Source organism: Vombatus ursinus, unplaced genomic scaffold (assembly GCF_900497805.2).
Source record: "Vombatus ursinus unplaced genomic scaffold, bare-nosed wombat genome assembly UNPS02014812.1, whole genome shotgun sequence".
NCBI lineage: Eukaryota > Metazoa > Chordata > Mammalia > Diprotodontia > Vombatidae > Vombatus > Vombatus ursinus.
In genome coordinates, this window is record NW_020954590.1 from 52,182,044 (window position 1) to 52,206,086 (window position 24,043).

The 24,043-nt window shown below is 38.9% G+C and overlaps 1 protein-coding gene across 3 annotated transcripts in view; it reads right to left on the reverse strand.

The window, feature by feature from the left end:
• Positions 1-24,043, reverse strand: part of LOC114054319 (transmembrane protein 241-like) — a 170,157-nt gene that overhangs the window by 84,403 nt on the left and 61,711 nt on the right. For 2 of the 3 annotated variants that reach the window (XM_027877535.1, XM_027877533.1), the window contains 5 exons: positions 18,042-18,093; positions 12,254-12,302; positions 11,277-11,322; positions 10,078-10,113; positions 6,393-6,427 (listed from right to left, as the gene is read on the reverse strand). In XM_027877535.1, coding sequence (XP_027733336.1) covers positions 6,393-6,427; positions 10,078-10,113; positions 11,277-11,322; positions 12,254-12,302; positions 18,042-18,093 — 218 coding nt within the window. The remainder of the gene's footprint in view (positions 1-6,392; positions 6,428-10,077; positions 10,114-11,276; positions 11,323-12,253; positions 12,303-18,041; positions 18,094-24,043) is intronic. The other variant, XM_027877534.1, reaches the window with a different exon arrangement.

Here is a 24,043-nt window from a genome sequence, read left to right on the forward strand (position 1 = left end):
AAGAAAGAAAGAAAGAAAGAAAGAAAGAAAGAAAGAAAGAAAGAAAGGAGAGAGGAAGAGAAGAAGGAAGAAGATGAATGAGAATCAATAAATAAATGGATAAGAATACATAAATTAATAAATATGTAATTAAATAAATGAATAGACAGAAAAATAGATGATTGAATGCATAAGTAAATGGATAAGAGTAGATAAATAGATAAATTAATGGATAAATAAGTAATTAGATAAATGAATAAATCAATGAATAGATAGAAAAATAAATAGACGATGGACAAACTTGCTCTGAGGCTGTTATCGGTGAAACACAACTGGTCATTCACTGCTCGAGTATTCCTTTGATTATGTAGAGCTATCTAATGGTTTTATTAGTGCTTATGTGGTGCAGAATGGAAAGGGGGAGAGTGGAGAGCATTTTTCAAAATAGCGTTTTAGGAGGGGGACAAGGTTGCCTTACACAACTCACATTCAGTAATGAATAAATTCCACAGGCATCCTTCAAAGTCTTCACATTTAACCAACAGTGCAAAGAAGGAACAAGTTACATACAAACAATATGTGTTCATTTTACTTCAGGGTCCAAAGGCTACATTTATTTCAACTGAAGTAAGTTCATTCTTTTAGTTCCACTTAGTGGAATAGGAAATACTCACACATATTGGCTGTGTCCCTCTATGGAATTTGAACTCGGTCACAGACAATAAGTCAAGAGGTTTTAAAAAAATGTTTTAAGCCTTTCCAAATATGTCCAGAGAAAAAGAACTTAGTGTTTCCTTCCAAATCTGGAATTTTTCCGTCTCTGAGGGGTCTTGCCTTCAGATCTATGGTCCTCAGGAAATCTGAGTCTTTGATTGATGGACAGATTTATTGAATAAAGTTTCGCTTTGTGAGCAAAATTCACAAGAACGAGTTTGTGAGTGTTCCATCGACGAGCTTGGATTAGATATTTATTGTAATACATATACACAGTAATCCTTTGACAATCTGATCAAACCTGTAAATGCATCTGTCTTGTTTTAGTTTTTTTAAATAGCATAAATCACAGGCAAGTTGACTGACATTCTTAGTGATGTGTAGGGCTCAGGAAGCAGAACAAAAAAAATTAAGACAATTTTCTTACTTAAGATTAAAGAATCACTGAATTTCTGAGTTGGAAGAGGCATCAGCTGTCATCTAGCAAAATTCACATTGGAGAAAAGAATCCCTACTACAACACATAGAATACATGTAGCATATCCAGCCTTGGCTTGAAAACTTGTAGTGAAGACAAGCCCTTTACATTCCAAAGCAGTCCATTCCACTCTGGAAGACTCTTAAGTGTTAATATTTTCCTTATACAAAACCCAAGTTTGTCTCTTTGCAGCTCCCACTCACTGGTGCCAGTTCCACCCTCTAAGACCAAACAAAAGAAGTCAAACGTTCTTCCAAATGACATCCTTTCAAGCACTCGAAGACAACTATAATGTTTCTTTTGAGCTTTCTGTTCTCTAGGCTAACAGTGTTAGGCTTTAGATACATCTGACACTGGTGCCTTTCTCAAGCACTTACAACTATTCTTGAACAATTTTAAGGTAGTTAAAATAAAACTAGTAATTATCCCTATCCTGGAAAGTAACATTTTTTTTCACAAATAAAAATATATTGATATCTTTTGTTTTTCCATTGCCTGAATTTCCTCCTGTATCTCTCCCCTTCCCTCCTCCTAAACAGCTATCCCTTATGACCAAAAATAATGTTTAATAGAAAAATAGAGGGTAAAAAAGAAGAGAAAAAAACAATTAGCAAAAACAATCCATATGTCAACAAAAAAAAATCTGAAAATAAATGCAAAGTCTCACACTTGTGGACCTCCCATCTTTGCAAAGGAGTAAGAAGTATTTTCTCTACTCTTCTTTGAAGCCATTCTTGTACTTTGTAATTCTGTAACTTTCATTTGGGGCAGGTAGGTGGCACAGTAAATAGAGTGCCAGGTCTGGAGTCAGGAAGCCTCATCTTCCTGAGTTCAAATCTAGCCTTAGATATTAACTAGCCATATGACCCCCGGGCAAGTTACTTAACGCTGTTTGCCTCAGTTTTCTCATCTATAAAATGAGCTGGAGATGGAAATGGCCAACCACTTCAGTATCTCTGCCAAGAAAACCCCAAATGGGGTCATGAAAAGTCAGACACAACTGAATAACAACAACATTCACTTTTGGTTACACTGTGGTGTTTGTTCTTTCTCTTCATGTTGTGGTAATTGTTACATATTCTTTTCTTTGCTTTCCTTACTTCACTCTGTATCGGTTCATGTAAGTCTTTCCATGTGAATCTGTATTGATCATATTCATTGCTTCTCACAGCACGGTAATATTCCATTACATTCATGGACCACATTTTGTTTAACCATTCATTCCTCAATCAATGGACAATATTTGGTTTCTGGAAAGTGATTTGTAATTGATAGAATTCATGATTTCACCAGTGTGGATATTCATCACCACATCATAATGCCTCTATACCTTAACAGCTAGTCCTCTTGAGTTGATAAGACTGGACAAATACAGCATCCAGTGGCCAACTTTCTAATTGTGACCTTCTCTGAGCTTACCTCAGATGGTTTGTGGATGACAGGAGCATACATGGTCCATTGCTAGGCATGTACCAGGCTTTCCCATATTCCTCTGGCCCTTGAAAACTGAAGTCATCTTCATTTCATAATGAGGTATCAGAGTGTAGCTCTTAATTGATATAATTCTTCAAACAGGTAGCTAATAATATCCTTATCTAGATTTTAAGGAATTCTGTTACTACTCTTTGCAACTACTTGGAGGCGCATGAAAAATCAATCAATTGACAATAATCAAGAGGTACTATAATTGTTCTAGGAATTTTAAATGTTACATTAAATAAAAAATAAAGTAACAAAATTAATTTAAGAAACAGAGTACTATATATTGCCTACCACAAAAAGGAAAGATACACACCATAATAGAATGAAATAGTACTTTTAGACATTACATAAAATGGTGTGAAAATATGATCAAAAAATAGTTTTTAAAAATAAGAAAACAAGAAAAACTTTAAAATTACAAACATAAGAATTCCTTTATTAAGCATTTAACATAATGGAAATTATAAACCTCACTTTAAGTGGCATGATTAGACATGAGCATGAAATCTACATACATGAAACGACTTTAAAACTCTACCTTTCAAAAATGGTACATGTAAAAGTAGAAGACTAGGGATTCAGGAGATACGGATGCTAGTCCTGGTACTTAGCCTGTGTATACCAATTTGTTCATTTTTAAGATAGGAATAATACCACTTGATTTAGTTACTTCACATAACTTCTGGGAGGATCTCTGACATCTATCTCATCCTTTCCATTCCCACTATTGCTGCTAACCCCATTCCTAGACAAATAGAAAAACCTCCTTACTCCCGGACTTCTCTATCCTTCCAAGAGATCCTACACACCCCTGTTAAATTAAGCTTTCTTTGATTGTGTCCCACTCTGCTTCCAAATCATTCAACAGACTACCATTGCCTATCAAACAAAATCCAGACACACTTTTTCCTAGAATTCAAGACCTTCCACAGTATACAAGATCTTTCTTCCCAGTCTTCTCTACTTATTATTTCCCAATATGAACACTATACTGCAACCTATCCGGACTAATCTTTGTTTGAACACAAAGATACAATATGATTTCCTGGCTCTGCAGCTTTCCCCAATCCTATCCCTCTATCTGGAATGACTTCCTCTCCTCTGATTTTTGTCTTTTTTTAAATTTATTTTATTTTGAATTTATGGAATAAAATAAGAATTTCCCTAACATAGTATAATAAAAAAGATTGCACGTGAAAATTAAAATCTATTATGTACAACTTGCTATTCCATTTACATATAATATATATATATAATTTTTATATACTAAATTTTTTTCCTCTTTTTTTCTTCCCTCCCCCTTCCCATCCTAAAGATGGTTACCAATAGACACCAATACGTGTGTGTGTGTGTGTGTGTGTGTGTGTGTGTGTGTGTAAAACTATTCTATACTTCTATTTATCAGTTCTTTCTCTGGATGCAGATAGCGTCTTTCTTCATATGTCCTTTTTAGTTAATTTGGGTACTTATAATAGTCAAAACGACTGGGTCGCTCAAAGTTCTTCTTAAAACATTATTGCTGTTACTATATACAATGCTCTCTTGGTTCTGTTCATTTCTCTCTTCATTATTTCGTGTAAGTCTTCCCATTTTTTTTCTTTGTGAGGCAATTGGGGTTAAGTTCGATGTTTTTTTAAGATCATTAAGCTCATCCTTTCTTACACCACAGTACACCAGGGAATGGCTGAACAAGTTGTGGTATATGATGGTGACAGATTGCTACTACCTTTGTCCTTCAAAATTCCATCGATTCTTTCAGACCTTGATTAAACACACCTTCTACACAATGGCTTCTCTGATTACCTTGTAACTGTCCTATTTCCTCACCAAGCTCTTCACATCTAGATGTGGAGCAGGTAGAGTTGGAAGTCCATTGGGAAAGAGAGTTGCATCTTTTGCACTCATGGTTTTTACTCCCTTTCCTGACTTTAGGTGCAGTCACAAGCCCAGATAAACAGAACCAGGTCCCACTGAGTATGTGGGAGACTGAGTAAACGCCTCCCTAGCCCTGTATTTGCAGCTTCTACTCCCCTCTCCTTCCATAAGTTTTCAGAGGACTCCTGAACCATGACTTCCCCTTCAAGTGAGTTGGACTAAATGATCTGTGAAGTGGTTTCAGCTCCATGAATCTATGATTGAACCCGATGATCCATAGAGCTGCCCTCCTGTGAAAGGTCTTTAAGGAAGATAAATGGCCTAAATTGGCAGTTAGCCTCTGTATAAGTTTATTCATCTGTAAAATGGGAGTAATACCACCCGCCTTACCTACTTCACATGTTTTCTGGGAGGATCTCCTTTCATTTCAGATTATACATGGTAAAGGGGAACAAGAACAGTGTAAATAAATGAAATCTAAAGATAGTAAAAAACAATTACAAAAAACTCCTCCCTGCCCTAATGCTTTCACCAGAAATGCCAAAAATTTACAAAATGAACTAGTTTAGGTTTCAGCTCTTTTTATTCGCCAGCCCAGTCCTGGAAGGAAATGCTCAAGAACAGCAAATTGTCTAGAAGGTGGGCCAAGAGGGGGAGAAGAAGAACCTCACTGAGAGCTGGTTTCATAAGCAAGTAAGAATGGAGAAAAATCTAACCACTTCCTGTTTTCCTGGGTCAGGAAGTTCCACATTGTTTTGAATTGGCTGGGTTTGTCCTCAGTTTCACACTAAAAAAAACCTTTTCACCTAGGATCCCTTTGGCTTGCTGGATTTTCTTCTTCCAGTTAAATATTCAAAAGTAGCAAACAAATCAACCTCAAAGGCAGGAGCTAAAATATCTTTGTACTGTAAATACCTCTGAGGATAGCTGAGGATAGTGCTGACTTATCTCCAATCACGTTAGAGTCCCAGAGAAAAGGGCCTAGTGAAGACCTACCCCTCCTTCAAAAAATACAAAACAAACAAACAAAAACAAAAAAACAAAAAAAACATCGCTCAGAAAAGCACAGGCTGGCAATCATAATGTAGAGATGAGCACCATTTCAGCAAGGATCATTTGGTTTAACAATTAATGTGAACATTTTTTGGCAGTCAACACACTGCACTATGTTGAAGATCATGGATGTACTGACTGAGCACCAGCAGGACTGTGTCCAAGGTTGACTGGCAACGTGAGATCACTTTTATTCTTTGAGATCCACAGAGTGTGCAGGTTGGCAGAATGGAGCATGCTGTGGCCACACTGGAGTTGGTATCCAAGCTATGAGGTACTTCTCTCCACCCCAGGCCCAGTCGTAGCTTCAACATCAGGAATAGAAAATGCATGGTAGTCACCCCAAGTAAACAATGTGGATTGTCTTAATGAGCTCTAAAGCACTGGTCACACTAAATAACAGTGTAATTTTTTGCTCTGATGCTACTCCAATTCTCAACCACTGTGGGCATTCTGGGAAATCCAGGAAAGGAATCATATCACCATAAGCTGTTTCCCAATGCCATCATCAGCCCAATACTCTGCTACAAGCAAGAAACAAACAACATGGTGGCCATTATGGCTAAACTGTAGATCTGGAAGAAGGCATATAGCCCAATCCTCTGATTTTACAGAGAAAGAAATGGAGATCCAACATGGCTGTGATGTGCATCAAGTCCCATGGGCAGACAATAGTAGAGCCGCCCACTAGAACCAAACCTCCAGTCAAGGACTCAGGACCACAAGTCTGCCCCAGTGCAGTACATCTGTCCATAAAGAACATCAAGGAATACATAAAGTTACATCAAGAAATTTATAGTTTTAATCTCACCTGTGGGATGAGATGCAAAGGCCAACAGGACCATGCTAAAAAAGACAACAAGGTGTTACATATGAATTCAGTAAGTGAAAGAAATTTTTTAACTTATTCTATCAGGTAGCAAAGTTTTTTCCAAAGCAAATTCTCCAAGATAACAAATTTTTATTAACTATATATTACATTCTATGGCTTACACAGTATGAGCTTATTAAATGCTTGTTAACTTGCCTTGACACACCATCATTTTGCCTAAACATACTTTACCTTCTTCCCATTTACTGAAAGAGATGAAAAACTTAAGCAATCTTATTTTGATGTGCAAATCCACTTACCACTTGCCCTAGATCTCGAGTTCTACTCCCTATTCCTAAGTTTCCTGGCTGGACTCAGTGCTGTTATTTTTCTCAGTCCCTCTTAAGAGAATACCCAACTAACCCATTGCAGTACAACATGATGCTGTAACCAAGAAGCCAACCTCATAGCGGCCATTATTGCTGAACTACGGAACTGGAAGAAACCATATTGTCCAATCCCAGTGTTAGAAAGCTAAACAGGGGGTCCCCAATTTACTAGTGAGTTATGTTTCAATTTTCTTTTTTTTATTATGAATTTGATCAATATCAATAAGCACGAACATTTCCATGTACAAAGAAGATCAGAAAAAAATGTACGTGAATCTCTTCATTCTGGACAGTTTGTTTTTATTTTATTTTTCTGAAAGTTTCTGTTAAAGATCCTTATTTAGAACTTGGAATGCACTATTTCAGAGAAGCAATTTTACATGAAGTAGTTAAGTAACCAAGCCTTCCCACAAAAATATACTTCACTACATTTCTAATCATGCTAGCCTGAGTTCTAGGTTCTGAGATCAGGAGACCAATAGGTGGAGGAAATACTCATCATTATAATTGGTTCTTTGGCTTATGGCATTGTGTTCCCTTCATACATAAAGATGTTCATTTGGAGAGGTAAAACATGAGCATGGATTACTTTATAAAATGAGGTAGCTGCTATCAATCATGACTCAAAGGAACTGAAACATCAGACAAGTAAACTTGGATGGCATGTTCCCAGCACCTACCACAGTGCCTTAAACATAGTACTATCTTTAAAAAACAATGTGGATTGAACTGAACTGAAGGTGTGGAAAGTCCTAAACATATACTTCTCTACTTGGGGGCTAGGGGCAGAGAAAAGAGGGGGTGAGGTCTGGCTAGGGTATCCAGTAGGGGCAGAGGCCACATGAAGATACTATTTCTGCCAAATTGGATGGAAAGAGGGCAAAATCCAAGCTAAAGAATGACGTGCTGCATCAGACCAGCTCAACTTTGCCTTAGAGTTACTGAGACAGAGGAACTATGGTGGTATTTGCAGTGCTATTACTCCCACTGTAGGATAGTTGGAGAAAAAAGGTACCAAAGGAGAAGGAAATAAACTTTAAGAAGTAGCCCCTAGAAACTAGGGGTTACTGAGCCAGGAGCCCAAAGTCAGATGAAAGAGCTTGGTGAAAGAGTCGGTCCACTAGCTACCACTGGAATTTTACCAGAACTAAATTTCTGGTTATTCTAGTCATTGCAAGCATGTACATTCTTGGCAGAAATCTCTTTGAAGTCTATAATTTGAAATTATATACAATAGCTACAGCCATGGAATGATAGGATTAAATAATGTGCTAATTTGGAAAAAATAACACACCAGAATATGGCACCCATTTCTTCTCCACACACCAAACAATAAACTCTCCCCATGCTACACCCAATAAATCTTCCTTCAGCTCTATCCAAATCTATTTGTCATACCCAGGAGAGAATTCCTACGTTTCCTTTGGGGCTTTAAAACACCACCATTTCAAAGAAACCTCATCTGTAAAATAAAGGGTTTGGGCTGAATGATCATTAAGCTCTAAAATTCTCTGATTCAGAGCCCCTGGAAAATTGTCCTCCCATTTAAACAGCTATAGACTAAATGAGGCCAGAAGCATCCTAGAAAAACCCAGATTAAGTGTGAGTCTGGAAGTAACAGGACACCAGAATTTCCCAGAGTCATTATTAAATGCCAATTAATTAAAGGTTCCTAAAAACCAAGGTTAAGCTTTTAAAATTTTGTTTTAGGGAGGGAGACAGACTTGTGATTTCGTTGATTTGAGGAGCTCCTAATGCTGAAACTCCCTCCACCAATGCAGATGGAGAGCCACAGTCATATAGATATGATCCACAGTCATATAGATAATATGTAACAAAGCCAGGATTTGAATACAGTTCTTCCTGTCTCCAAGGCCAGCCCTTTAGCCACTTCCCTATGTTGCTTCCCCACATTACTTTTACCACATAACACAGCTGTGAACCCAGAAGAAAGAAAAGGCCAAAACTACTCCCTTTAAGTGGTTACATTCACCTCTTGCTACATGTATACTCTTCTCTTCCTTCTTCCCCTCCATCCTTTCTTCTCTACATCTTTTTCATGCCCTTATCCAATTAAGCAACACCCATTTCCCTCTAGTATCTTACTGCTGTGCTCAGAATCACTAAACAGAAAAATCCAGGAAATAAATATTCCCTCAAAAAATGGGGGAGGTTGCTGGACTAAAGTTTCAGAAACTTCTCACCACTTGTCTCTCACTAAAAAATTGAGAGCTCAAACCAACTTCTCTGCCTTGGCAGGCAATGCTTTGAGTTGGCAACACAAAAGCACAGATGACCCATAAATCCAAGCATAATGGAAAGCTCTGGATGCTCATTCCTCTGTGTTTCCAATGCCAGCAAGAAGCCAACCAGTGCCCCCAGTATTGATTCACACATTTTCATCACTGGTGCTGAAAGAAAAGACTTGGCAATGGGATTTTGGCTTGAGTTGGCTGACCCCTAGTCTCAGCCAGGAAGCCGCAAGCATCAGGCTCACAGGCAATAAATATACACATAATAAAATAAAGGAATGGGTAGGACCAGGGAAGAGAGCACAGGAAAATTAGCTATAGGTCAAAAAAGCTCTAAATCTTCGCTTTTCCATATCCTTCATTCCTTTGATGTTTGATCTGGTTAGAAGTTTTGCCTGAAATGGTACAATGCCATGGAAGCATTTTAAAAGCAAAACAAAAAAAAAATTCTGAGTTTTTAGACAAGTTCCATGAAAAGACTTTCACTACAACATTCAGGCAAGGTGGACCAGATGCAAGTCTCCTATTTGGCACAATAGAAGCTCTCATCCATGCCTGCAGCAAAGCCTGCTGTTTAAAAGGCATTTTTCAATATAAATATTTAGCTGAGCATTAGGGACCTCAAAATGAGAAAAACAGTTCTCTTTGAATGCTGGAAGCAAGGTTGTTCACTCCAGAAATAATGGATGATCCAATGGACAAAAGGCTCATCTCCAAGTTGACTCTGTTATTACCTCAGTGTGGCTGTATTTAAACCTTCCTAGATTTCCCTAAACCTAGCTAACTTGGCTTCTTATGCTGAAGCCTACAGTGGACAATGGGAGACGTGACTTTCCAGCTAGAAAAAAGCCATACACATTAACCTGCTCTCCTACTAAATAATTTTAATTTCTGTCCTGCTCACAGTTAATTAATTTCTTTGAACCAATCTGGTAAGGAGGGACAGTGACTCAAAGTGTATTCTGTTCAAAATGTGACTAGAAAATGTTTTTGAAATGAGTTAAAGAAACAATACCAAAAAGATGATGAGGTTAGTAATTTTACCTAAATATGTAGTTTAGGTACTGCTGGTCGATGTCACTAGGGAATTAGAGAGGTAGAAAAGGGGGAAAAAACGGTCAGTTGTTTTGCAAATAAAAAATATTCACAGTTCTCTACTAAGGCATTACTTAACGGCATATTGTTACAAAAGAACAAGAAGCAGCAGTAAGGGTACTTTAAATGCAAACCAGCACCTGGATTTCTTTTTAACATCAGTGTAGTAAATTTCCAGCAAGGAAACTCCCTCCCCACCAATGCAGTTGGCCATATGTTCTGTAATTTAGAGAGAGTTGCTTGGGCACTGAGAGATTGAATAACTTGATCAGTATCACCCAACAAGTATGTTTCAGAGGCAGGTGACAAGACAAAAGTCATCCTGACTCCAGGACTGGTTCTCCATCCATTATGTCACACTGCCTTTCACCTGAATTTTCAAGAATTTTGTTTGTTTGTTTCATTCAAAACAGATACATTTTCACATGAAGAAGGGGAAACTTGGGCAGGGGGAGCCACAGAGATCATATAAAACAGCAATCAATTTTTTAAAAAAAATTTTGGGGGGGATTTCCTGGGAATATGGTCCAAAGAACGTGTGACCTAAGTAGTGACATCAAACTCCTTGAGATACAGAAGCTACCTCATGCTCATCTGGGAGAGTTTAATTTAAAAGAAAATCTGTAAGAAGTATGTTTCTTTAGGTTGTTCCAGGAATAACCATTCAAGGTGGCTCTCAACAAAACTCTGAATTAGGTATCCTCTCATTCCCTCATTTAACCAAACTGACAAAAAAGTGACTAATTAGATCAACCTCACCCGGTATACCAAAGGTTTCACTGTATCCAGAGAACAGAGCTGATATAGGCTTCTTTCTGTGTCTGTCCAGATTCAAACTGAAAAACCACGGGAACAACTTGCTGCCTCTATAGGCTAGAGGTAAGTTCAGGACCTAAAGCTGACAGTTGAGTGGCTTAGAAAAATTGTACACGTGGGTATGAATGAAGACAACTAGGACTACAAAATTTCAGATGGCAATGAGAGAGAGGAGAATAGCCTTTGGAATCTAAATCTGTCACTCTCCTATGCAGCAGAGCTCCAAGTTCCCAAGTTGATAGGTCTCTAGCTATGTGAGTAGCTCATTCCTTTTCTTTAACCAAAAAAACAAAAACAAAACAAAAACATTACAAAAAACTTTTAAAATTTACCTTAACATGTTGGATTTCTGGGCCTTGTGAAGTATTTTGTAAGACCCTGTAAATGAAATAAAACATGCTACTGATATATGCTCATTCTGGTAAATAAACTAAACTCACTGTCATTGAATCAGATAAGCAAAGGGCTGGAAGGAGCTCTCAAGGGACTTCAGAGCAATGTCCAACTGAGACCGTACTATGGCCAGACAGAAGGGCACCTATCCTGTTTCTGAAGGTCTTCAAGAAAGATGTCACAATCTATGCTACTGCATTCCAACACATAAACCAACTCACAGAGAATACTAAACAGGGAAGGGTTAGTCATTCACTAGTACAATGGCCAACAAAAGCTGAACTTCCCCTCGTATACATTAGCTATGGTAAACAGAAACACACAGCACCATTCAGATTCTGAACAGAGGGTAACTAAGTCAGAGTAGCATGTTCTCTCACAACACAATGTCTCACAACATGACATAAGCAAAAAAAAAAAAAAAATTAAATAAGCCCTTTATTTAACCCACTCTGGAATTTTCTGGTATGTAATTGAAAGAAAATGACCTTGACATAAACCTTTGTGTGTATTCCCAGGATTTTGAGGAAAGACTTGCCAACATTCCATAAATTGGTCTGGGGAAGTAAATCTTAAGTCACAATATCTTAATTAAAGTTTTCCATGAATGACAGGAAGAGGTAGTCGGGACTGATATAATTGAGGGAAAATTCCAAAGAAGCCAAAGCAATTCAGAAAACCACCAGTGAATTCTGACTCAATCCAACTCCACTTTGGTGTCTGGAGTCTGCTCGTCCTCTTGTCCACACCTCCGCCAACAATTAGGTGTGTTCCAGTCTTTGATATGAAGAATGAGCAGGATCTGACTCCATCCTCAAAGCTGTTCCTTCCTTCTTTCCTCCTCTCTTCCAAATCTTAAATGTTTCCCTATTATCAAAGTCTTCATTATTTTTTCCTGGCATGCTTTTTAACTTACCTACACAGAACAAGTGAACGGCAGCCCAGAAATACCCAGCTTGATCAAACTGTAACAAATGACAAATAAATGAATTATTTTAGGCAGAAATAGACATACACCATGTACTGGAGCCACAAGGCAGCAAGCACAGTGGTGACTACAGAATGCTTGGCATGCTCCAGTAATAAGGGTGGCCAAGGCTGATGAACCCTTAGAGACCCGTTTAACCTTCTAGTGGGTTGTCAGTAAGGGAAGTCTTTCAGGACAGCATACTTCAAAACATAACTTCAAAGCTGGATGTTTCAGCCACTAGGTCTCTCATCCTAGTTGAAGGAAAGGGGGAATATAATAAACACCTACTATGTGCTAAGTAAATACTGTGCTAAATGCAGTTGGACATCTCCCCTGGGTCACTTTGGGCCATATACCCAGGAGAACACCAAAAAAAAAAATCTCAATGGCTCTCCCTGCCCATTTCCCCTTCTTTACTTGAAAATGTATCTTATTTGAATGAAATATGATCTCCTTTGATCCTTACAACAATTGTTGAAGTATGTGCTGCTACTATCTCTGCTTTACATTTAAGGAAGCTGAGGCAAACAGAGGCTAAGTGACTTGCCCAGGGTCACAAAGCTATTAAATAAATGTCTGAGGCTGGATTTGAACTCAGGTTTTCTTGACTCGAGGTCCCATCACTTGAACCATTATGTCACATAGCTGCCTTTCAAAGTAGTTGGTTGAAAGGATTATCATAACGTCTCTATGAATCACAGAATCACAGAATTTGTGTTGCAAAAAGGCTTGTTGCAGGGGTGTCAAATTCAAATAGAAATGGAGGAACTGCTAAACAATACATAAGGAACCCAGCAGCTGCATAGTGACTTAGAAAGCCACATATTACCATTATCAATGTTCTATTGTACTTTTATTTATTTTGTTAAATGTTTCCCAATTACATTTTAATCTGGTTCCACTGGCTTACATATTTGATACTTCTGATCTAGTCCATCCTATACTTATAGTCCATCTTTGGTGTCCCAAAATTTCTAATGTACTTTCAACCTGAGGGAATCATTAAGATTTTGGGGACGGGGCAGCTTGGCGATACAGTGGATAGAGCACCGACCCTGGATTCAGGAGGACCTGAGTTCAAATCTGGCCTCAGACACATAACACTTACTAGCTGTGTGACCCTGGGCAAGTCACTTAACCCCATTACCTAGACAAAAAAAAAAGATTTTGGGGACACTCTGTATATGAAAGAAATACCCCTGATAACATACCCAACAAGGGGCCATACAGTCGCTGCATGAAAATCTCATTGTAGCCTATTTTACTTTTGGATAGTTCTAATTATTAGGAAACTTTTTCTGACCTCAAGCCTAAACTGCTCCCTTTGCAACTTCGATGAATTGTTTCTGGTTCTGCCCTCAGAATCCAAACAGAAATCTTTCCACGTGACAGCCCTTCAAATACCTGAATATAACTATCATGTTACCCTTGCCCCTTCTCCCCCCACCACCTATGTCTTCTCTTCTTCAAGTTAAATATCCTTCAACTAATCTTTTTTTTAAGTTTTTTTTTTAATTTTTAATTTTTAGGCAATTGGGGTTAAGTGACTGGCCTAGGGTCACACTGCTAGTAAGTGTCAAGTGTCACGTGTTTGGTCTGAGGCCACATTTGAACTCAGGTCCTCCTGACTTCAGGGCCAGTGCTCTATCCACTATGCCACCTAGCTGCCCCAATTAATCTTTATATAATACAGACTCAAAGCCTTTCACCATCTTCTTTGCCCTCCTCTGGATGCTTTCCTGTTTATCAACGTCTTTGAAAACAGCAACCCAGAAGGGGTCCGATCAGGGCAGAGAACAGAGGGATTAGCACTTCTTATTTCTGGATGATTTACCTCTGAACACCAAGATCATATTAGCTTCTTATGAATGCCACATCCCAATGCTGACTCATACTGGTCAGACAGTTCAGTAAAACTCTTATCTCTTCTTCAAAACAGCTGCTTACCCACCAGGCCACCCCTCTCTTGCTCCTGTGAAGTTTTTTTTTTTTAACCCAAGTATAATATTTTACATTTATTTCTATTGAATTTAATAATAGCTAACATGTATATAGTGCCTGTGTGCAGCACTCTACAATTATAATCTCAGTGATCTTCACGACAACTCTAGAAGGTAGGTGCTATTATGACCCCCATTTTATAGATGAGGAAACTGAGGCAAACAAATACAATGACTCATCCAGGGTCACACAGCTAGCCACATTTGAACTCAGGTCTTCCTGACCCTTGATCCGGTACTCTATCCCATGTACCATCTTAGATTCAGTCCAATCTTCTGGCCCATCAAAAGCTTTCTGGATCCTTCCTGTCATCCATTAGCCCTCCCTCCCAGCTTTGCGCCGTCTGCTAATCCACTAAACCCAGGGAAGCTCCTTTAGACCAGACTTGCACAATGGTAGCAGCTGAAGGTGGGTTGCCTAGGAATCAGAGCACCTGCAGAAATCCCCACCCCAGGAAGGGAAAAAGAGAAAGAGAGAAAGCAGAAACAGTCCCGGTTTCAAAAGAGATTAAAGTATTATATATTGCTACAGTCAAATTACTGGGTAGCATCTCCCTGAGAGAGTTCAATTTGGAGCTTTTACCTTACATGGGATTAGGGGGAAGGAAGAAATATGCTGCCTCCTTCTCTCAGGAGATCAGCTTTCAGAGCCCCTCACCCTAGGAGGGAAAAACCTAAGATTGTCACCCAAGGCTTTACAATGCTGCTAAAAAGGGGGACTGGGCATAACCAGTAAGTTAAGCAATATCTCGTGTATAAGAAGAAACCATTTGAGTATATGTTTTACTCAAAAAACTCAACAGTGAGATATAATAATAGTAATAATAACAGCATAATAACATATATAGTGCCTACTATATGCCACACATTTTACAAACATTATCTCATTTAATCCTGACAACTCCTAGGAGGTGGGTGTTATTATCCCTATTTTACAGTTGAAAAAACTGAGGCAGACAGTGATTAAGTGACATGCCCAAGATCACATAACTATTAAGTGTCTGAGGCAAGATTTGAACTCAAGTTTTCCTGACTCCAGATTTAGCACTATATCCATTACACCATATGATAATAACAACAATAATTATAATAATAATGGCTAACATTCGTATAGCACTTACTATATGCCAGGAATTATGCTAAGTGCTTTATGATTATAATCTCATTTGATACTCACAACGACCCTGGGAGGTAGATCTTCCTAAGTGGAGGCAGTTAGATGGCTCAGTAAAGTGCTGGGCCTAGAGTCAGGAAGACCTGAGTTCAAATCCAACCTCAGATTCTTACTAGCTGTGTGACCTTGGACAAATCATTTCATCTCTGTCTGCTTTAGTTTCCTCATCGGTAGAATGAACTGGAGAAGGAAATGACCAAGAAAACCCCAGGGACAATGCTGTTGTGCTATGCTCCATGGGATCACAAAGAGTTGGACACAACTGAACAACTTCCTACTTCCAGGCCAGTGCTCCATCCACTGACCCATGTAGATGCCTGTGAGTAAGGTGAATTTTAGTGTGTGTAAGCTGGGTTTTTGTTATTCTTTCTTAGAGTTTTCTTTCCAGGATCCATAGCCGTAACAATCTCCAGTTTCCAGGTGTTAAATACGAGTTCTCACGATCATGGTTGAAAATAGTTTCTATTATGCAGTCACAGTAGATGTAGGGATGAAGTAATGTAAAATTGTGAGGCTATTCCTGGCAATATGCCTTCTTTGTCTGTTGACCTATAAAGCAAGTGGGCACTGGTCAGCGACTGTGGACCACGTAGGGGCCGATGTGCAGGCTGAATGCTGCGCATGCCTACATCGGCCCCCATCAAGGCTTGGGGGATTTAGGGGAGAGCACAAGTTGTGCTGTCTCAATTGACCCCATCAAGATGGAGGGGTAGTTGCCCCCTTCACGCCAGCCCCTTTGAGAAGGGTTGTTAGGGAATACTGTAGGAGCTGGTGCTCCCATTGTCAGCAAACTCCCTTTAAGAAGACTAGACTAGAATAAAATAAGCTTATTTAACCCCTTATTATGACTCCATTCCTGTCTTGCTGTCTGACCGGATCAAAAGTAAACCTGCTAGTGAGAGAGGTGCTAGAAGTCCTCCTGTGTCTCCTACACAAGAAATGGCATAGTTGGTGTGTTTGCCTGTAAAACAGTACCTCTACTGGGCTTCTGCACTGGAGCTCTGTTTTTTGCTCTTAGGGTAGCAGATAAAGTGAAAATCCTTCCAAAAGTCAACCAGGGGTTACCAGAGCTGAGCAAAGTTAGGCCAGGTGCACATAGCTGGGAGGGAGATGGGGGGAGGACACAACTTGATCCAGTCTCAGACGGCTTCAATTAAAAACTCAGTGTTCTACGGTGGAAGCAACACCTGTTTTAGAAGCAGAAAACCTATGGTCAAATCACAGCTCGGTAATTGGCTACCTGTGCGAATTTTAGCCTTCACTTCAGCATGCTGGGGCTCTGTCTTTTCATGTGTAAAAAGAGAGAAAAAATTACTTTTAAAGGTGTCTCCAAGCTCTCCCTGTATGACCCTCTGATTTACTCACTCCTGGGCACCTACTAGTACAGCAGGTAACAATCAAGCTCCTTGTAATCAGATTGCTATAACACTGGTAGACAGGAAAAGGACAGGAAAAAACGTGGGAAGTCTGGAACTGTTTTGTTTGGGTTTTTTTTTTAATGCAAACCTGATGTTTTTTAAAACAACAATAGTAACCAACATGTACATAGATGTATATAGTATATAAAGTTTACAAAGTACTTTCTGCACTACAAGCCTACAGGGATTGTAATACGATATTATCATTCTTGTTTTACAAATAAGCAACCTCAAACATGGAGAGATGAAAGGATTTGTCCACAAGCCTGCATCTAGTAAGTAAAACCTCTGGGACTCAAAAACATGCCCTCTGACTCTAGGTCTAATGATGTTTTTTAAAACAACAATAGTAACCAACATGTACATAGATGTATATGGTATATAAAGTTTACAAAGTACTTTCTGCACTACAAGCCTACAGGGATTGTAATATGATATTATCATTCCTGTTTTACAAATAAGCAAACTCAAACATGGAGAGAAGAAAGGATTTGTCCACAAGCCTGCATCTAGTAAGTAAAACCTCTGGGATTCAAAAACGTGCCCTCTGACTCTAGGTCTAATGCTCTTTCCACTTTATTTGTCAGAACTCTACAAGCTTGAGCTATTCCAATTAATTAACTTCCATTAAATACCTACTATACTATATGTGCCAGGCACTGGGGATACATATTTTTGTTGTTCTGTTGTTTCAGTCTTCGTGACCCTATTTGGGGTTTTCTTAGGAAAGATATTGAAGTGGTTTGCCATTTCCTTCTCCAGGGGATATGAATACAAAGGATGAAATAATCCCAATACACATGGAGTGTGGGGTAAAAAGTGAAATCCTGGTTATACCTTCAGGTAACTTGCAGGCAGCTAGGTGATACTAGAAGACCTGAGTTCAAATCCAACCTCAGACCCTTATTAGCTGTGTGACCCTGGGTAAGTCACTTCACTGCTGTTTGCCTCAGTTTCCTCATCTGTAAAATGGGAATAATAATAGAATCTGCCTCACAGAGTGCGAAAATCAAGTTATTTAATATGAGCAAAGTACTTTGCAGACCTACAACCACCACATAAATACTATCTATTGTTATTATTCATAATTCAGAGCATGGATGACATGAAGAAAAAAAACTAGTTTATTGGTCAGCACTTACTTCTGAGTCATAAAAGGGGAGACATCCTGCGGCAACCAGGAGGAAGGCAGCACTGTGGAGAGAAAGACAATGAGTGGAGACATTATGTCTTCACGGTTAAGTGTTTCACAGACCCTCCCTAGTCGTGGTGAGGGAGGAGAGACCAAAGACGTAGGACCAAGCCCACCTTTCATCACTCTTTCCAAGCCCAGGTGGTCATCCCACGTTACCTGGGCAGCTCTCCTCTCTGGGGCTGGGAAGTGGCAGTGATGTTTTTGACAACAGGTTGTCACCTGAAGATCTATTTGCCTACTAGTAGGCCCTCAGGAAAACAAGTGACTGGAGACCAAAGAATGACAAAAAACCAAGAGGATAGGACTGGCTGCCTCTTCATTTTTCAGCTGTTTGCTTTACTTACCAACCAGATGCTCTATCTTGCAGCCCTCTACTGATTTAGCACAATTGTTCTATTAGATCAGGGGTTCTTAACCTGGGGCATCCAGGGACAGATTTTAGGAGGTCTATGAACTGGGATATGGAAAACACACACACAAAAAAAAAATCAACACTAGCCTCTAATTGAAAATGAGCATTTTGACTAGCAGGATGGCTTCAGAAAAACCTGAGAAGACTTATATGAACTGATTCGAGGTGAAGTGACCAGAACCAGGAGTGTTGTACACAGTAACAGCTAACTGTGAAAGACTTAGTTACTCTGATCAAGACAGTGATCTGGGACAATACCAAAGGATTCATGATGAAAAATGCTATCCACCTCCAGAGAGACAACTGATGATCTCTGGGTGCAAATTGAAGCATACTTTGTTACTTTCTTTTTTTTGCCTGGTGTTTTTTTTTTTGGTTTTTTTTTTTGCAACATGGCTAACATGTTTTGCATACTTTCACATGCGTAATCAGTATCATATGCTTGCTTTCTTAAGGTACCTGGGGGAGCGATGGGAGAGGAGAGAAATGAGAACTAGAAATTTTAAAAAATGAATGTCAAAAGTTCTTATATGTAATTGGGAAATATTTATTGAAACAATATGTTTTTAAAAAGAAAATAATCATTTCCTTCAATTGTGAAATTAAAAAAAATTTATTCTGAAGAGAGGTCTATAACTTTCACTAGACTGTCAAAAAGGGTACATGGCTCAGGAAAATGGTTAAGAACCCTTGTTCTATGATTGTACACGTATAATCTAGTTCATAATTGCTTACTGCCTCAGGGACGGGATGGGAAAGGGAAGGAGAGAATTTAGAACTCAATTTTTTTTTTTTTTTTGCAAAAGGTAGAACTTTTTTAAAAAAATTTTTTGTAGTCATGCAAAACACTTCCACAGTAGTCATGTTGTGAAAAACTAAGTATATTTCCCTTCATCTATCCCACCGCCCATTTATTCTAGTCTCTCTTTAGACCCTCTCCCTCCTCAGAAGTGTTTGCTTCTGATGACCCCCTCCCCCAATCTGCCCTCCCCTCTATCATCCCCCTGCTCTCTTGTCCTGTTCCCCCCCATTTTGCTGTAGGGTAAGAAAGATTTCCCATACCCAACTGAGTGTGTATGTTATTCACTCCTTAAGCCAAATCCTATGAGAATAAGATTCATTCATTCCCTCTCACTTTCCCCCGTTTCCCCTCCACTGTAAAAGCCTTTTCTTGTCTGTTTTATGTGAGATAATTTACCACATTCTACCTTTCCCTTTCTCCTTCTCCTAGTATAATCCTCTCACCCCTTAATTTTATTCTCCAGATATCACCTCTTCATCTTCAACTCGCCTTATGCCCTGTATCTATCTATCTATATATATACATACATACATACATACATATAATTTTTTCCCTCCAACTACCCTAATACTAACAAAGGTCTCATGAGTTACAAATATCATCTTTCCATGCAGGAATGTAAACAGTAGAACTCAAAATTTTTTTTAAAATGAATGTTAAAAATTATTTTTACATTAAATTAGAGGGAAAAAATATTAAAGTAGAAAAAATACTTTTGTTCTAGACTGCAAGCTCTACAATCACAGGTATTTCAACTTATCTACACGTTATAAGTCCACCTCCAAAGGCCTAACGCCATATTCTACACAGAGTCCGTGCCTTGTAAATTTTTAAGTGTAATAATTTTTGAATTAGTCACTTGCCAGGAAAAAGCCTTCTGCAATACATCTACAAATCCTGACTGACTCAATCAAGAAAATTAAATACCGCTTAGCATATAATAAAAGGGAATGTTGACCAGCTGTGTTTAACAAAGCTGGAAGGTGTAGGAATTAAAAACCAGTACAGACCAAGTTAATTGTTAGTTACAGTTACTGAAGGAAAACACCGTGCAAAGTATATTAAGAATCACTCCCACAAAATGACAATATTTTGAATTCCTTTATATTTTGGAAAGAAAATGTTCTTTGTTTTATAGGAACTTGATATTCTACAAGTGATTTAGACTGTCTAAATTTTTACTTCCCTTTGGTTCTTATTTCATTTCCTCCAGGCTTTCATCATCCAAACTTCTTTAACTTCCACAAATCTCTCTTGGCACACAATTTTGGTTTAGAGAAGGGAGAGGGAAGAATAGCCAAAATTATCATATAACAATAATAGCCCCTACTACATGCCAAGCACTATGCTAAATGCTTTCCAAATATTATCTTATTTGTTCTTCATAATAGCCCTGAGAGGTAGGTATTATTTTACAGCTGAGGAAACTGAAGCAATCAGAGGTTAAGGGACTTGCCCAGGGTCACACAGTCAACATCTGAGGCTGGATTTGAACTCAGGTCTTCTGACTTCAGATGAAGTAATTCTAGCCAATGCACTACCTAGAATTATAAATGACCTTAAAGTCTGTCTGGTCTCATCCATACATGAAAAGGAAGGTGCTCTGATACCATTCCCAACAAATGGCCTCTGTTTGAGGCCCTCCTGAGATGGGGGAAATCACCCCCGAGGTGTCTGTCTCTTTGAAAGCAGGGACTGTCTTGTTTTAGTCTCTATATCTCCAGCCCTTGTGTCCACAGGGGTTATCCACACTTAATAAGTACCTGCTGAATTGAATTAGATAGCTCTAATAGTTAGGAAGTTTTCCCCTACATCAAGCTGAAATCTGCCTCTCTGTAAGTCCCAATCATTACTCCTAATTCTTCATTTCTTGGAGTAAGCAGAACAGTCTAAGGACCCAAATTCAAGTCCTGTCTCTGACACTTATTACCTGGGTGACCTTCAGAAAGTCACTTAACTGCTGTTAGCCTCAGTTTCCTCATCTGTAAAATGGCCTCCATATCCTCTAAGGTCTCTTCCAGCTCGAAATCTGAGCCCTTCCAAAGAACATCCTTTCAAACACATGGAGACTGCTACTACGTCCCACCCCCACAGGCTGCTCTTCTCTCTAGGTTCCAGTTCCTTCAAGTAATGTTTTATATGGCACAGTTTCTAGACTCCTCTCTATCCTGACTGCCTTCTCTGGACACATTTCAGCTAGGTGGTGCACTGGGCCTGGAGTGTCAGGAAGATCTGAGTTCAAATCCAGCCTCAGACTTTTACTAGCTGTCTGACCCTGGGCAAGTCACTTCACTCTGTTTGTTTCAGTTTCCTCATCTGTAAAATGAGCTGGAGAAGGAAACGGAAAACCACTCCAGTATCTTTGTCATCTTTGTCAAGAAAACCCCAAATGAGGTCATAAAGAGCCAGACAAGACTACGTAACAACAAATAATACTACATAACATAATAATGTTATATATGTGTATTATGTTATAGAATTATGGTTTATCACAAACTATAATAAAGATCATTATACATAAGCACACTGGAAGAGCTGCACAATAAATTGGGATGAGGTCTAAGGGATTAGCAGGGGGAAGGCTATTATTGACATGGGTTTTAATGTATGAGTTGGAATTTAGCTGGTACAGCGAGGGATGACATTTCAAGCAGAAGTAATCACATGCTTAAGACATGGCACTGGGAAGATGTGGGTAGGTTTAGGAGACAGAGAGTAGTCCAGTTTGACTCCAGCAGAGCATTCTTGGACGTGAGTAATGTGAAATGAGGTTGTAATGGCAAGGTGGTAACAGGCTGCAGAGAATCTTGAGTGCTGGAAGAAAAAAAAAGTCTAAACTCTACTTAATAAGGGAGTCAATAAGAAATTTTGAGTACAGTACGGCAATTTCAACCTCTAATCCAAGCTGAGGAGAATAAGTCTAAATAGGTGGGAATTTTCCTCCTCCATATACCCAATAAGAGATTACCAGGAATTTTGCTTAGGCATATAGACGTGGGGTCACAAAAAGTTGGACACAACTGAAAACAACTAAACAATAGGTAGGAAAGACATGTGATAACTGTTTAAGATTCTTTTAGTGTTATTTTTTAAAATCCAATTATACAGAACAGTCTGGTCCTACTCAGTACTATAAATACTCCATCTCAAAGAACCATTGCCATCCTAATAAAGTAGAGTGTTTGTACTCAGCTGAATTCAAGGGTGGGAAGGAAGCTGGGAAACCTAGGAAGGCTGCATCATACAGTGGGAAGAATGATAAGATTTGGAGTCAGGGGAACATGGTTTGAATTCTGACTTTTTTTTTTAAGGCAATGGGGGTTAAGTGACTTGCCCAGGTCCCACAGCTAGTAAGTGTGAGGTGTTTGGTCTGAGGCCAGATTTGAACTCAGGTCCTCCTAACTTCAGAGCCAGTGCTCTAACCACTGTGCAACCTAGCTGCCCCAAATTCTGACTTTCTAACTATCTGCGTGACCTTGGACTAGTCACTTAACCTTTGTGGGCCTCAGTTTTCTCATCTGCAAAAGGAGGGGGTTGGACCAAATGACTCCAATGCTTGCATGTCATGGCATCACCCCCCCCACAATGTCATGATCCTCTTTGAGAACGAAGGACAAACAAGATTCCTTCAAGCTATCATCTTTGAAAGAGGGAGAACACCCCCTTGTGGATGTCAAAGAAATGCCCAAATAGGGTCTTTCACTTAACTATATCATCTCATTTGATTCTCGTTGGAAACACCAACCTTTCTATACCTACAGATGAAGAAGGTCTGGCTCAGAGGGCTTAAGTGACTCACCAGTGGTCACATGATTAGTAAGTGATGGCATCTAAATTTGAACCCAGGGCTCACTTGACTCCAAGTCCAGTTCTCTTAGAAAACATTGGAAATTGAGGGGATGCCCATCAATTGGGGAATGGCTGAACCAATTGTGCATGCAATTGTAATAGAATACTATTGTGCTATAAGAAATGACAAGCAGGACACTCTCAGAAAAATCTGGAGAGACTTACATGAGCTGATGCAAAATGAAATGTACTGTGGACAAAGTAATAGCAATATTGTAAGATGATCGGGTGTGAACGACTTAGCTATTCTCAGCAATATGGTGATCCAAGACAGCTCTGAAGGACTTATGATGAAAAATGCTATCCATCCCTCGGCAAAGAAATGATGATGTCTGAATACAGATTGAAGCATATTTTTTTACGTTATTTTTCTTGAGGTTTTTTTTTTTGGTCTATGTTTTCTTTCACAATATGACTAATATGGAAATATGTTTTGCATGACTACACATGTATAACCTATATCGAATTGTTTGCCTTCTCAATGATGGGGGCTGGGGAGAAAGGAATGAAGAGAATCTGTAACTCAAAGTTTTAAAAATGAATGTTAAAAATTGTTTTTAGCATATCTTAAGGATTTTGGCACTTATCAAATCTAAATGACATTTTGATACCACCAGAGCATGAGTCCATGAAGTATAAGAACTGTTTAATGTTATTTTGGTGGAGCCATATAATGACACCATCCATCCATGTATGTAAAGTGATTAATAAGATTTTTTTTGGTTCAACATCCTCTTTAATTTGGAAGCCATATTCTCTTCTATTCAGGACTTATGATAATGAGTTTAAGACAAGGCAGAACCATTATAGGCTTAAACACTCTCCCTGAAAAATTTCATATTTCATATAAAGTCTTTTTGCAATTATTGTGTTGGTGGCATGTTTT